The 16076-nt window shown below is 49.1% G+C and overlaps 1 protein-coding gene across 4 annotated transcripts in view; it reads right to left on the bottom strand.

Annotated features, from left to right (window-relative positions):
• The window catches only part of BCORL1 (BCL6 corepressor like 1), a 71876-nt gene that overhangs the window by 40144 nt on the left and 15656 nt on the right, over positions 1 to 16076 (bottom strand). For all 4 annotated transcript variants that reach the window (XM_051827492.2, XM_070066468.1, XM_070066469.1 and 1 more), the window contains one exon: positions 5060 to 5189. In XM_051827492.2, coding sequence (XP_051683452.1) covers positions 5060 to 5145 — 86 coding nt within the window. In that variant the 5' untranslated portion in view covers positions 5146 to 5189. The remainder of the gene's footprint in view (positions 1 to 5059; positions 5190 to 16076) is intronic.

The following is a 16076-nucleotide window of genomic DNA, read 5'->3' as shown; positions in this document are numbered from 1 at the left end:
CAGAGCCTCCACAGCCAGCTTGGCAGGTCCCTGCAAAGGAGCCCCCGGCTAACTAGACTCCCTTCTTTGGGTTCCTGATCCTATTATGGAGCGTTCTCACCGGGACTGCGCAGGACACCCAGTGCCTCACCTCCTCCCCAGCGCTTACCCATCAGGGTGACTATCCACAATGTACAGGGCATGGCCCAAAGGGCTGAAGAGACCTACTGAAGGCCTCGGAAGGCATGCAAACCATTCTTTTTTAAAAGAACAACAGTATTTGAAGTCTATAAGCGGAGCCGGAGGAAGGTGCCATGGGGGTAATCGTTTTCTAAAACAAACTGCCAGCTACACTGTGTTTCCTAGTCTAGCCTAAGTCGGAATTGTCACCTATTCCCCTGATCAGCCTGCCTAGGGCAGATAAGCATCTTACTAGCGCGAGTGTGGATAGTGATTCCAGGCTACCAAGTCACTGCACACTGGGAGCATTTTAAGGACGCTGACTCTTGCCCGCCAGGGAATATTTCCTCCTTTCTACAGTTTCACCAGGCTCCAGCCAGCACCCTCCCTCCACCCTTCTCCCACCCTTGCCATCCCCCTCCCCCAGTTTCCCCTCAGCCTCCCAGCACCACCATATCCTCTCCCCTCCTCAAGAGAGGCCCTCAAGGTCACAGACCTAAACTTCAGCCTGGCATATATCCCAGAGGGAAGGGCTCAAGGCCACAGAGCTGGGTCCCAAGAGAAGAAAACTCAACTGTACCGGGGCTGGTGCTGTGGCGTAGCAGGTAAAGCTACCGCCTGCAGTGCTGGCATCCCATATGGGTGCCGGTTCGAGTCCCGGCTGCTCCACTTCCCATTCAGCTCTCCGCTATGGCCTGGGAAAGCAGTAGAAGATGACCCAAGTCCTTGGGCCCCTGCACCCACGTAAGAAACCAGGAAGAAGCTCCTGGCTCCTGGCTTCGGATCGGTGTGGCTCCAGCCATTGTGGCCATTTGGGGAGGGAACCAGCCAATGGAAGCCTAACTGTCTCTCTGTCTCTCTCTCTCTAGCTCTGCCTTTCAAATAAATAAATAATTCTTAAAAAAAAAAAAAAACTCAACTGTACCCCCACCTGCTCAAAAAAGTCTTCTCCAAATTTCAGGTAAGAATCTTAGAAAATAGTATATATCCTGACAGTAAAAAAAAGGGGGGGTCAGATTGGGAGGGTAAAGTTACAGAGAGGAGAAATACCCACAAAAGTCATATTAAGTACTGTAAGAGGGCCGGCGCCGTAGCTCAATAGGCTAATCCTCCGCCTTGCGGCGCCAGCACACCAGGTTCTAGTCCCGGTCAGGGCGCTGGATTCTGTCCCAGTTGCCCCTCTTCCAGGCCAGCTCTCTGCTGTGGCCCGGGAAGGCAGTGGAGGATGGCCCAAGTGCTCGGGCCCTGCACCCCATGGGAGACCAGGAGAAGCACCTGGCTCCTGCCTTCGGATCAGCGCGGTGCGCCGGCCGCGGTGGCCATTGGAGGGTGAACCAATGGCAAAGGAAGACCTTTCTCTCTGTCACTCTCTCTCTCACTGTCTACTCTGCCTGTCAAAAAAATAAATAAATAAATAAAAGTACTGTAAGAACGCACTGCCCCCTGCCCTGGGGAGGCCACCAAGGGCACAGGAGCCTCGGGTGGGAGCAGCCAAGGATGGGCCGCATTAAAGAATAAGGCACCACATGACGCTGTGGCACATCTCCTGGGGGGGTGCCTGCTCTGGGTGCCCCCAGGGAAAGGCACTGCAACTGCACACACACACACACACACACACACATGCCCCTTCTCTGGAGCTTCACCCCAGCCCCTGAAACAGCCAGCTCCCACCTCACCAAGCAACCACCCTGGCAAAGGGCAGTCGGGGTCCCTGGATCCAACCCCAACAAGAAGGGAAGGGCCCTGCCAACAACTCCCTCCCTCCCACTGAAACAGGGAACTCCTCAATTGTACCTGGGACAAGAGAAGCAAAAAAGGCAAGGGGGGTCGCCGTGGGCCTCCCCCCATCTTTTCAGGGCTCCAGCTAGGCTGGTGGAAGTGGGAGGGTTCCACTGCTAGTGACAAACAGAAATGATCCTAAGGAGGGGCAAGGGCTTTCGGGCGCAGTCAGGGGGTCTTGAGGAAGGGGAGGAAGACAGGGCCTGAGGGAAAGAGAAAGCATACTTACAGAGCAACTCCTGAGAGACCAGAAAAGCAAGCCCTCTATCCAGCCCTGGGCCAGGGGGAAGCGTGTTCCAACTAGACTCGCCATCGATGGCTGGGGGGGGGGGGGAGCGAGGGGAAGCGAGCGGCAGTCTCCCCCTTCTCTAACCCCACACGGGAAGGCGCTAGTTATTTACATTCTTTCCCCCTCCTGACCGTACCAAGGGGAGCGAGCTGCATACTCTGCTCCCCCTTGCTGGGCTCCCAGGACTGAAATCCTGCTTAAAAGCAGAAACCCTGCCCTCCAAGGCAGCCACTGGGAACCGCAGAGCCAGGCCGAGAGACTCCAGCGGTGCAAGCGGGAGCAGCGGTCCCGGCTACTCCAGCCAGACCTATGCCTCAGAGCCAGCCCCTGAGGCTTGGGCAAAACAGCACACAGCCACGTCTCAAAACCTACTAGGGAGCAAACGTCTCATTGCTCCACTGAGAGAAGCGCCAGGGACAGGAAGAGTTTGCAGGGGAGGGGTGTCGAGAGACAGCTAGGTCAGCTGGGAACAGCTATGAGGGTGCAGGTTTCCGGGGACAGAGGGAGCAAGGGCCCAACCAAGCAGGCTGAAAGTCCACCCACTGATTCTGCCTGCCAGACAGGTATGCTGCAGGGCTGGTAGGCTCCAGGCTTTGCTGAACTTAAACCAGACATAGCCACAACCATTCAGGCCATTTTCCTAATGATTATGGGCTAACGCCACCGTCCAACTGGACCTTTGTCAGTTCCCACTGGGCCCAGACTACTTGGAAGAGAAAAATACACAACCCCACACACACCAGGGAACCTTCCCTCCAGCCCCCCCACACTTCCTTGCTGCGAGTGCCACTGCACCCCAAGGCCGTTTTCCTTCATTCCATGGAGGGTCCTGCCGAAACCTACCACCTCCTCCTTGCCCCCATTCCTACTCAGCGCTCCAGCTGAGGCTCAGAGGACAGTCTTCCCTGACTGCCCCCCATAGGACCTGGACACGCCACTCTGGGGCGCTCACCAGCCATGCAGCATGACGATCAGTCTGTGCTTCATAAATACTTGTTGGATGAAAGAATGAGTTACTGCTAGGAAGGAAGCAAGCAAGCCAATGCACACAGATCTCGCTGCAGGGTTGCCTAGGGTAAGGCCACCCGGGGCCTGCAGAAAGCCAGCCCCTGGTGCTATGGTCCTCAACTGCATCTGATGAAACAGAGCAGGCTTCTAAGGGCTAGCGGCCACAGTTAACCCCTAGGTGCAGCTTCACACCCCATGTTTCCAAGTTCACAAGCCGGACGGAGCTGCGGAAGGTTTTTGTGTAAGGTGGGATTATATTTTCGAAGTCAGCTGTAGCACAGCCTAGACTGTGGCGAGGAGGCAACAATAAAGGGTGGATGAGATCCGAAGTGACAACGCTTAAAAGGTCATCTTAACCACTAGGTATATTTGGTAATTCGGCATCCCGAGAAAGATCCATAAAGAGGGAAAATGAGATTTCATGCCCATTTCCTGCTCCTTTCTTGGCAAGGATCGAAGATGGACAGTGAATCAAGGTATCTTGTCTACTGATATTTTGGAAGGCTGCAGTCATGATCTCCCCATCAAGGTCACGACTACTTAGAACTAGTTTAACATGATCTACTAACTGATACTTGCACAAATCATCGCACCACCCTGCCTTCCCTGAGAGCATCTCTTACTAATCATCTAAGGACGTATCTCAGACACACAGGAAAATAACCTTTTTTTCTGCTGCGTCTAAGAACTGTCGTATTTTCCTTGGTCTTGACTTTTGGATTCTAAAATTACATTCCTTTTAAGTCCATCTCTAACTTGTTCCTCAGTACAGAGAACATTAAGCTATCTGGCGCTAATGGCTTAAGAAAATAAAAAGGTCTATTCTCCTAACCTTAACCTCAGACAAGTACATACTTCTCCAGTTAGGTGCAGAAGAAGAAAGTAGGTAAACACAAAGACATCCATTGCTTTTCCCTTCAAAATCACCAATGCTCCTCCCGTCACACACACACATGCACATACTTTTAAGATTCACTCAAGAATCGCCAGATCTTGATTCCCAACAAGAGCCATATTGTTCTACGTCCTAGGTGATTTATCTGACGTATTTGCATTTGCACAGTCAATGAATTGAAACAACAGCAAGACTCCAGCAAGTGTGGAGGAGCCGTGCCTTCTCTTCAAATGGGAGAGGCATTGACAGCCATCACCAGACACATTTCTTTGGCCGAAGGTTCTGAAAGTCAAATATAAAAGCTAAAGGCCATTCTGAGTGCCCTTGGTAGGGGGCATGAGCAGGGTCTGAGTCCATCAAATATTTCTGGTGTACAGGAAACTGAAAATACACTCAGCTCAGGCAGGTATCACCAAGTCTTCACTTTACAGAAAAGCTACATTGGGCAGTCTCATCTTCCTTTGATACTTCATAAGGATCTCACTGCGTATTGTCCTTGGCCTTGTGAGGCAGGAATGTGCTGGTCACCAGAAAGCCCACCACCAGTTTTCAGTATTAAAGCTGCATGATGAAACTGTTCTTTCTTCCAGGGCCAGGTCAAGGACCAGAAATATCTTACATGTATCCTTGAGCACTGAACTTTGATATAGCAAATAAAAATTGCAATTGCCTAAGCTTCCCCCTTAGTCTACAGTCTGACAGCTCTTAATGAGTAGACAGATCCTAGCTCGCCAAAGGTCATCTGCTCGTTTCCTCACCTTTAGGTCATCTGAATAGCGACAGCACGGCAGAGTAGGCCTCTCCACAGTCCTATCTCCATCCCCACCTCAAGAAAATTAGAGTCCACCAAGCTGCCTCCCACTGCGTGCAGCTACCCGTGGTGACGAGACACTACTCACTGGCGGCAGCCACTCTCACAGCCTCCTCACCTCTCCTCGTTGATGCCACACATGCGAATCCGGTCAGAACTGGTCCAGTTGTGCACGCCGCTGTAGAGCGGTGCTGTAGAGATCATGACAGCCACTCACCACCAGATAAGACCAGCTGTGGCCACTCCCCCTGGGGAAAAAGAATTCCAAAAAAAAAAAAAATCAAAACTGGGAACAGGGACAGCTGCTTTAACCACCACTGACACACAGACATTTGGATAAAGGTAATACTCAGAGCATCAGGGTGTAGTCTCCACGCCAGCCCACTATGAAAAATTAAGGTCCAAATTGGGAAGAGGGAGCACCAGCTTTTCAGGCATCCGTAGGTTTCAGGATGGAGATGAGGACACTGTTCATCACCTAGAGTGACCTTTAAAAAAACACTTATTTGAAAGACAGAGTGTGGCAGAGAGAGAGAGAGAGAGAGAGAGAGAGAGTGTATCTTCCTTCTAAATACATATAACAGCCACGTCTGGGCCAGGCTGAAGCCAGGAACTCCATCCAGGTCTCCCACATGGTAGCAGGTGCCCCAAGTACGTGGGCCATCTTCTGCTATCTTCTCAGGTGCATTAGCAGGGAGCTGCATCAGAAGTAGAACAGCCAGGACTCAAATCAGTGCTCAAATGGGATGCTGGCATTGTGGGCAGTGGCCCCTGCCACCCATATGGGAGACCTGGATAGAGTTCCAGGCTCCTGGCTTCAGCCTGCCCCAGCCCTGGATGTTGTGGGCATTTGAGGAGTGAACCAAAGGATGGAATATCTCTCTCTTGCTCGTTCTCGCTCTCACTCTGTAACTCTTTCAAGTAGATAAAAACAAACTAAACTTTTGCTTTATTGCTTTATGCAATAAACTTGTCTAGAGACCCTTAAACTCTTATTACCTAAAACCCTTACTTATCAAAGCTCAACTGAACAGAACCATACAATGATGAGATTGTTAGTCTCTACTTTCCAATGAAGCAAATCACGGCAAAATATAGCCACATAGAGAGATTTCTTCCTTTTTTTTTTTTTCAATTTACAGGCTGCCTATATTCAACAAACATTTCTTGAGCTCCTACTATGTGGCAGCATTGTCTAAGGCACTGGGGATTCAACAATTACAACAAACCACAATCCTTGCCTGTGCACAGCTAATATGTCAAATCAGTCTATGTCACAGCATGTTAGAAGGTGGTACAAGACAGGTTAAGGGGTATGGGGACAGTCTAGGGTGTGTGTTTGGGGTGGAGGTGGACTACAATCTGAAATAGAGTGATCAGAATAGGCCTTGCTGAGAAGACATTTCAACAACCTGGTGAAGGTAAAGGAGCAGGCAATTTGGATATCTGCGTGAAGAGCTTTCTAGGCAGAGGGAAGAGTGTATGCAAAGATGCTAAGGCAGGAGACGGCTACAACCAAGACGAGGGCCAGGAGGCCAGTGTGGGTATCCTGAAGGCAAGGAAGGAAGGAGGTGGTAAGAGAGCAGGGCAGATGAGATCGGGCGCGTTCAGGGTGGTATATTTCACTTTGTGTTTCTATGGGGGTGCAAACTGTTGAAATCTTTACTTAATGTATACTAAACTGATCTTCTGTTAAAAAAAAAAAAAGAAGAAATTATCAATTCCCAACTTGACTCTCACTGGGATTAAACATGACAATAGATCTGATCTGATTTCATCATCATTTAAAAAATCATCTATTATTTTTCACTTTATGTTTCTGTGTGGGAGCAAACTGCTGAAATCTTTACTTAATGTATGCTAAACTGATCTTCTGTATATAAAGAGAATCGAAAATGAAAAAAAAAAAGAAGAAGTTCACAGGTATTCACTGCACAAGAATATAGATTCACACCCTGACTTCCGTACTTACGATCTTTGGAACACTGGACAAGTTACTTCATCCTTCTGAGCCTGTTCCCTCATCTTTACACAAAGGGTAAGGATAATGCTTAGCTAGGAGGATGATAACAAGTATCAAAAAGGACCCTCTTAAAAGTGCCTACCATATGTTGTTCTTTGAGTGTCCAAGTGACTGCCAGAAACAAAATACTCAACTGAAAGTGACTTCTGGGGCCAATGCTGTGGCACAGCGGATAAAGCCGCCGCCTGCAGTGCAGGCATCCCATATGGGCACCGGTTAGTGTCCTGGCTGCTCCACTTCTAATCCAGCTCTCCACTATGGGCCTGGGAAAGCAGTAGAAGATGGCCCCAGCTCTTGCACCCCTGCACCCACGTGGGAGACCTGGAAGAAGCTCCTGGTTCCTGGATTGGTGCAGCTCTGACCGTTGCAGTCATCTGGGAGTGAACTAGAGGATGGAAGACCTCTCTGTCTCTGTCTCTCCCTCTCCCTCTCCTCTCGCTCTGTGTGTAACTCTCACTTTCAACTAAATAAATAAATCCTAAAAAAAAAAAAAAGAAAGCAGGGCAGAGATGTATCAACCCCTTCCTCTTCCTGGGCCTTATCCTATCCACTATCTCAGTAGCATAGGGCACCACTGCCCTCACTCCTCTCTTTACCTTCCCAGCTCCTGTCTTCCCTGGCCCAGTGCCTCCTGCTTTGTTTGGGCCCTTCTCTCCCACTTCTACTCCAGAAATGCAGGCATTACCCAAGGTTCAACCCTTGTCATGCTGTCTCTCCTCACCTCTGCCACCTTCTCCCATGTCTTCTTCCTCCTGTCTTCTTTCACTCTGTCTCCTCCTGCCCCTCTTTCTCTTCTCTCTCCCTCTCCCTTTCCCCTCTACTTCTCTTGCCTGTTTTGCTCTAATCCTCCTAGTAATATTTCTTCCTCTTCCTCATCTTCTTCTTCTATTACTCTTCCAGCTGTTTCTTTCTCCTCCTCTTCTATTTCTCGGCAGTCCTCTCTTCCAACTTTCCCCAACCCCTCCCTTCCCCAGCTTTATCTTCCGTTCCCACTTCCTCCAGTCTCCCTTTCAGAAAGTCTCTCCTGATCCCTCCCCTTCTCCTGATCTGCCCTCTACCCTCTCCTCCCCCTGCTTCTGCCTTCAGTCTCCCTCTTGTCTTCTGTCTCCCCTTACTCTTTTTTCCTTCTCTGTCTTATTCTGGCCCCTGCAGCCCGGCTATGTCTACACCAGCCATTTTCCTTTCTCTCTCTCTCTCTCTCTCTCTCTCTCTGCATCTCTCTCTCAGCATTTGATCTCTCAGAGCTTCAACTCACTCCTGCGTGCGCTGAAGACTCCCAAGTCTGCATCTCTGGTCCTGACCTCTCTCCTTGGGCCCAGACCAGAATTTCCAGTTGCCAGCAAATCCCTGTTAACTGATGTCCACTGAGCCCCTCCAACCCAACGGGACTCAAATCAGACTCATTACCTATCCCCATAAACCTGCTCTCTACCCCTAGGCCTAATGCACAGCACGTTTCCCAGCACCACTGCCCTTGGCCTGGAAATTTCCTCAATACCTTCTGCCCTCCCACTGCCCAGATCCAATCAGGAGTCAAGCCTTGATATTGCCATCTCCATCCTTGCCTTCTCCCCGCGTTGCCACTCCCCTGCTGTAGGCCCGCATCCCTCTTACCCAGAATGTTACCTAGCCTCTGAACTGCTCCCTCGGCCTCCACTCTCTTGATTCTACAATCAATTCATCTTCTCAGGTGCCAGTTCATTAATGCCACCCCCTCCCCTCCTCAGAAGCCTTCAGAGTCAGCCCTCATGACCTGGCCTCAGAGCGGTCTCCAGTCTCTTCTCCAGTCTCTTCTTGGGCCACCACCTGCCATTGGCCTGCCACCCTGGGACCCTCAGCTCCTGAGCCTTCCCTAAAGAGACCATCCATTTCAGAACTCTGTTGTTTCCTCACTCAGATGGCTCCCCTTCCCAGTGCCCCCACTTCCTCTCTCTGTCACCCTTCTAGTTTAAATGTCATCATGTCATCCCCCCAGCCCTGACTCTGATCAGTTAACCCCTCACTCTCCAGTTCTCCTCAACCATCTAATTCCCATCCCCCATAGCACTGACTCTTACTGGCTTGTCGGCCTCTCCCCACCAGACAACCAGACAATCAGCTACTTGAGTAAGAAATATTGTCCTTTTCCGTCTCTGGTTCCTCTGCAATGCTTTTACACACAGTAAGCATTCAGTGAATGTGTGTTACACAGAACTGAATTCTGGATGAGAATTGAGGTAAGGACCCTGGGACACCCCAAGAAACAAAATCAACCAAAACAAAACAAAGCAAAAAGCATCCACCATACTTGTTTACTACAGACAAAAATGTAAAGTCTATGGCACACCTTCTGGGGGAGGGGGAGGGCAAGATTCTAGCCCAGTTCATTGTCTGCAAGCTGTTTGCAACTTGTAGAAATTGCAGGTAACCAATGGATATGTGGACTCTGTCCTCTCCTATAGTTTGGATGGACTTCCTTCACCACTGTGGAAAAACCAGTTTTGCCTCCATATGCAATTCAGTTCCTTCGCTCCATATAAATTTGTGCTTTTTTGGGTTTTGCTTTGAACTGGTTCAAACGTCTGTCTGGTTCCCTTGTTGATCACCAAGCAAAATAAAATCTTTAACACATTTTCACTCTTATATCTATAGGAGAACCATGGCTTTTTACCTTTTCCTGAAAAATGTCTACTAAACATTACCAGACAGTTATGTGGATTAGTGTCATTTTAGAACGATTATTAAGGAGGACCCCATGCCCCGAACATCCTATCCTGGTCAATCAAGTTTTGACTGTCTCTTAGAATAGCTCTAAATATCCCTGGTCTAAGAAACAACAGCTCAGCCTGTTGGCTGATGTGTCAGGTGCTTTCTTCATTTTTTCTCTCTGTGCAGCATTAGAGGACTCGGGCAACGCAAGGGGCCATTCTTGTCATAAAATGATTTTCAACACAAAGTGCAAGTTTTAGTTGCTACCTAAATATGCAGGTAGCTCAAAAAGCTCATGGAAAGGACCAGTGTTGGGGTGCGGCAAGTTAAGCTGCCACTTGTGAACCAGACTGCTGGTTCAAGACCATTACTCTGCTTCCGATCCAGCTTCCTGCTAATGCAACTGGAAAGGCAGCAGAAGATGGCCCGAATACTTGGGCCCCTGCATCTATATGGGTGACCAGGATGGAGTTTCTGGCTTCTGGCTTTGGCCCGGCCCAGACCTGTATGTTGCAACAATTTAGGGAGTAAACCAGTGGATGGAATCAATCAATTTCTCTCTCTCTCCCCCCCCCCCCCACTTTGAAATAGAATTAAAAGGGAGGCCGGCGCCGCGGCTCACTAGGCTAATCCTCCGCCTAGCGGCGCCGGCACACCGGGTTCTAGTCCCGGTCGGGGCGCCGGATTCTGTCCCGGTTGCCCCTCTTCCAGGCCAGCCCTCTGCTGTGGCCAGGGAGTGCAGTGGAGGATGGCCCAGGTGCTTGGGCCCTGCACCCCATGGGAGACCAGGAAAAGCACCTGGCTCCTGGCTCCTGCCATCGGATCAGCGCGGTGCGCCGGCCGCAGCGCGCCGGCCGCGGCAGCCATTGGAGGGTGAACCAACGGCAAAGGAAGACCTTTCTCTCTATCTCTCTCTCTCTCACTGTCCACTCTGCCTGTCAAAAAAAAAAAAAAAAAGAATTAAAAGGGAACTTTATTTTGGTGCACACACAAAAAAAATAAAAATCCATACAAGGTGTTTTCATGATGCATGCTTCACATGAACTTTTTCAAGACCCTCCATATCTATAGGCAGCAGATGTGTTAGTGACCACAGATTTTTCATTCATGTTTATTTTGGTTCTGTTTAGAGGGGATTAGTGGTTCTTAGGGTCTGCGGTAGAAATCAGAGGGGGAATCTCGGCATTTAAAAAAAAGAACATCACCTAAATAAAAATTTTTTAGAAACTAAAAATAAGAAAACCAAGTTCAAGCCAAAATAATTACTACATGATACATATTTGAAAGCTCCCTAGACAGCAAAACCAATACTAGACACCTCCATTTTCATGAGATCCCAGAGATGCAGCATCCAGTTAAATCTTCGCCTCCCAATCTTATATCATAGTATTTTCAGAGCAGCACCCCTTCCCATTTGAAGCTTGTTGCGGCTAATTAGTGGTAGCCTTTGCACAGAGAGAAAAGAGGGGGCAGAAACGCAGGAAGGAGAATACAGAAACAATATTGGTCCTGCTGAACCAGAGAAAGCAAAGGGAATGTTTAAAATGACACTAGACAATAGGTTCCTGATGGCATCAATGCCCACATAGGAAAAGAGGAGTCAGGATGGTCAACGTGGACCAACATTTCCTCAGCCAGAATCACTGAGCATCTTCTTCGAAATACAGATTCTTGCATCTCAGCCCCGGAGATTGGGATTCCGCAGGCCTAGGGTTCGGTTTTGTTACCTCGTGTCTGATCTAATTAGTAATTGGGAGCTGTAAACATCTCAGGACAGGGGATCAAAAAGGAAAAAGCTCACGGACAGGCCACACTTGGTAGGTTGCACTGAGGCACACACTTGTGTGCGTACTCCCCCCCTCTGGCTCTCTGATGGGAATCATCACATCAAAGGCAAAGTTCTGAAAAGGAACTTGGAAGAAACCTGGTAACCCCAAATGACCCAGGAAGCATAGGCACCGGGATATGAAATACCTCAAAGGATTTTCCCAGATGTCACAACCACGTAATTGTTAAGAAATGAACAGCTGCATGGCCCAAGAATCAAATGCTGGTCACCCGTGCGGAAGGCACCGGGACCACTGGGAGCTGTCCTCACTCTGGGGAGGAAACTCAACAGGCATATCCAACTCTCGGTGAGGACAGAGGAGAGTGCATGCTCTCCCAGCCCAAAGTGATGAGCCCCACTGAAACTCCCCAACTCGGCAGGCACATGCACATGAGAGGAGAAGGGCTGGCTTAAGGATCAAGGACATGAATCCAACAAGTGAGCCGCAGTGAGCAGGCAACCAGACTATCACACTATGGAACAGGGCAAACCCCAAAAGAAAATGGACTAAGAGGAGAGCAATAAATTCTAGAATGGTGCAAACAGCAGCTAGGCTTAGGGCAGGCAGGTAGCAGAAGAGAAATCATAATGAAGCAGAGATCATTTTTTAAAAATAAAGAAAAAAAAGCACTAGAAAACAAGGGCAGGTATGGAAATCATAAAAGAGAAGTCCATGGCATATACCAACAAAAAGGGAAAAAACGAAATAGGGGAACCTGAAATATTTCCCCATCACGGGCCAAACTGAAACACTGCGGGCAAGCACTGAAGACAGACATTTTAGAAAAGTTTAGAAAGACTAGATCGTCAAAAGAGGAAGAACAACATCAAATTATAGCCCAAGTCGGGGCTGTGGGAGTCAGCGATAGCCTTTGGGCAGCACTAGAATCTCAAAGGAGATTTTACTGATGGGGTAGAATTTTTTGTTTGTTTTGAAATGAAGATGCGAAAACAAGCAGATTTCACAACAGCCACAAGCAAAAGCCTGGTCATCTGCATGTGTATGAGGAAGAGAAGGCCATTAAAGGAGGTAGCACAGAATCTACCCAACACATGGTTTTTGCCAAGGCAGACAATGCTTGAAAAGTTTCTAACCTTGAAAATGACCATGACAACTGCTGCAGAATCTCCCTGTGTGTCCAAAGACCCCGTAAAGTGTGGAACAATCAGAGCTGGCCACGTATGTGACACAACCAGGCCCTCTACATACACTGGGAAACATGCCTGTTTACTCACAGTTGGACTCTACCATCAAGACAGTTAAATTAGAAACTCTGAATTAAGAAGGTCTCTGGTCGGTGCCGCGGCTCACTAGGCTAATCCTCTGCCTGCGGCACTGGCACCTCAGGTTCTAGTCCCGGTTGGGGTGCCGGATTCTGTCCCGGATGCCCCTCTTCCAGTCCAGCTCTCTGCTGTGGCCAGGGAGTGCAGTGGAAGATGGCCCAAGTCCTTGGGCCCTGCACCTGCATGGGAGACCATGAGGAAGCACCTGGCTCCTGGCTTTGGATCAGCACAGCACACTGGCCGTAGCGGCCATTTGGGGGGTGAATCAATGGAAGGAAGATCTTTCTTTCTGTCTCTCACTGTCTATAACTCTCTGTCTCTCTCACGGTCTAACTCTGCCTGTCAAAAAAAAAAAAAAAAAAGGTCTCAGCTAAATTAAGTCTGGTTGTACCCCCTCCCTCGGGCTCCTTTTGGTTCATACTGCCCAGTGACCTGGAACCAATTGTGACTTTAAAAAATGAAAGAGTTGGAAAATATTCATCTCTCAAAGCCTGGCCCTGCACGGGTCCTCAAGAGGACAGGCGTGGCCGGAGGACAGTTTGAGGAGGGAGGGCTGGGTTAGTTATGAGTAACAAGCAAAGAAAACGAACTCCGGACCTAGTGCTCCGATAGAAAACTGGAGCGCTTGGAGAGTCAAGCTTCGGGGAATAAAGCTCCCCAAGACAGAGGTAGACTTCGCAGAAGCAATGGAAAGGCCACCCCGTAATTCCACTTTGGGAAAAGCAGCATCGAAGTCACCCGGAAGGAGATCCAAGAGACGCGACAGTGAGATCCCAGTGCTAAAGTGAAAAGGCCATGGCTTCCGCTCTGCCACTGGCACGCCTTTAGAGAGAAGTTAAAACTTCTCAAGTCATTGTTTTCCATGGAGAAGGGTACACATACCCAACAAGGAGAACTTTCCCCGGCTTTATTTTTTTTAAGATTTTATTTATTTATTTGAGAGGTAGAGTTATGGAGGGAGGGAGAGACAGAGAGAAAAGTCCTCCATCTGCCGGTTCACTCTCCAAATGGCCTCAACGGCTGGAGCTGAGCCGAGCCAAAGCCAGGAGCCAGGAGCCTCCTCTGGGTCTCCCACATGGGTGCAGGGGCCCAAGCACTTGGGCCATTCTCAACTACTTTCCCAGGCCACGGCAGAGAGCCAGATCAGAAGAGGAGAAGCCAGGACCTGACCCGGGCCCCATATGGGATGCAGGTGCCACAGGCGAAGGCTTAGCCCACTGCACCATGGCATCAGCCCCTCCCTGCCTTTAGATACGCAACTCCTACTGTAGATCTTACCTTCCTTGTTGCTCTGCCTCATTCCATGATATTCAAGAGGAGAACAACATTCCTGTTTTCCTTACTTCATTCTAGAACCCAACCCCTACCCCGCTATGAGGAAGTTCTCCCAATTTATTTTTTTAAAGAGCTACTTATTTGGGCCAGCGCCGTGGCTCACTAGGCTAATTCTCTGCCTTGCGGCACCAGCACACCAGGTTCTAGTCCCGGTCGGGGCGCCACATTCTGTCCCGGTTGCCCCTTTTCCAGGCCAGCTCTCTGCTGTGGCCAGGGAGTGCAGTGGAGGATGGCCCGAGTCCTTGGGCCCTGCACCCCATGGGAGACCAGGATAAGTACCTGGCTCCTGGCTTCGGATCAGCGTGGTGCGCCAGCCGCAGTGCGCCGGCCGTGGCAGCCATTGGAGGGTGAACCAACAGCAAAGGAAGACCTTTCTCTCTGTCTCTATCTCTCACTGTCCACTCTGCCTGTCAAAAAAAAAAAAAAAAGGAGCTACTTATTTGAAAGACAGAGTGAAAGAGAGAGAGAGGGAGAGACAGAGAAAGAGATCTTCCATCCGCTGGTTCACTCCCCAAATGGCTGCAAATGCTGGGACTAGGTCAGACCAAAACCTGGCACCTGTAACTCCTTTCAGGTCTTCCAAGTAGTTGGCAGGGAGAGGTCCAAGTACTTGGGGCCTCTTCTGTTTTCCCAGACACATTAGCAGGGCGCTGGATCAGAAGTGAAGCAGCCAGGAATTGAACTGGAAACTCATGGGATGCCGGTGTCATAGGTAGTAGTTTAACCTGCTGTGCCACAACACTGGCCTCTTCCAATTTAAATTGTTCTATTTTAATGCTTTCACATATAAGGGTACACTAATATTCTCATGTCCCCCATCTTTACCTACCATTAACCAAATACCATTCCCTACAACTCCAGAATCATGTGTATATATATCCCAGTCACTTTACTTTGCTTCCCTTCATGTAAAGCAGGTTCCTCCACCACCACACACAACTTCACATACACAGAATCAACTGGAAATAACCCACTAGGCTATTTGAAGGCAGAAGAAAGGAGATGGGCATTTAAGTGGTTCAAATGCCTGTGTCCCACACTGAAGTGCCTGGGTTTGACTGCAGGCTAGAGCTCTTGACTGCAGCTTCCTGCTAACGCAGACCCTGGGAGGCAGTGGTGATGGCTCACATCGCTGGGTTTCTGTCAGTTGCACTGAGTTCCCATCTCCCAGCTGTGGTTCTGGCCTAACTCAAGCCCTGGGCCTTGCAGGCATTTGGAAACTCAATCAGTGGATACAAGATATTCTCTCTCTCTCTCTCTCTCTCTCTCTCTCTCTCTCTCTCTCTTCCTTTCTCTCTTTCTCTCTCCCTCTCCCTCTCAAATAAAAAAAAAAGAGAGAAATGAGAAAGAAGCTGGTCCTTTGCTATTCACCTCAACCTTCTGCCTGACTACATTTATTCTAGCATTTTCTAGTTCCCCTGGGTGTTCTTCCTATCCAAATATTTCTACTGTTGTCTACCCCAAAGGATCAGTCTTACAAGGGACACTGCATCCTGTTCTCAGATACATTAATTCTTGTATTTACCAAGCGGCTAAGTAGTTGTCTATCTGCACACAGTTCCAGTATAGACATCTGCACGGACTCTGTGGATGCCTCCATGTTTAAAAACCTTCCCTATAAACATTTACGAGACTGAATACAAAGGAATGTTAACTGTCTGTTAAATACCTTGTGAAAGCTCGCTGAATCAAATGCATGTAGTTACCTCCAAAGTAGTCACCTTGTAAGGTAGCCAGGGCTTGCCATATCCCTGGAGCTCCTCTGTGAGCATAATCCAAATCCATTCACGTGCTCTTCCGTCTCCTCACTGTCTCTGAATACCTCCTCGCTCCTTTCTGCAATCATTTGATATTCAGGAACATCCAAGACCCATTCAGAACCATCTAATCAAGCAGCACCTTGAAAAGCGATACACTCTAATAACAACAGCCTAAACTGTGGTCAGAAAACTTGGAGAGTACTTCCAGTCCCCGCTG

Source organism: Oryctolagus cuniculus, chromosome X, assembly GCF_964237555.1.
Source record: "Oryctolagus cuniculus chromosome X, mOryCun1.1, whole genome shotgun sequence".
NCBI classification, from domain to species: domain Eukaryota; kingdom Metazoa; phylum Chordata; class Mammalia; order Lagomorpha; family Leporidae; genus Oryctolagus; species Oryctolagus cuniculus.
Note: the sequence above shows the minus strand (reverse complement) of the source record. Positions and strands in the feature narration are given on the sequence as shown.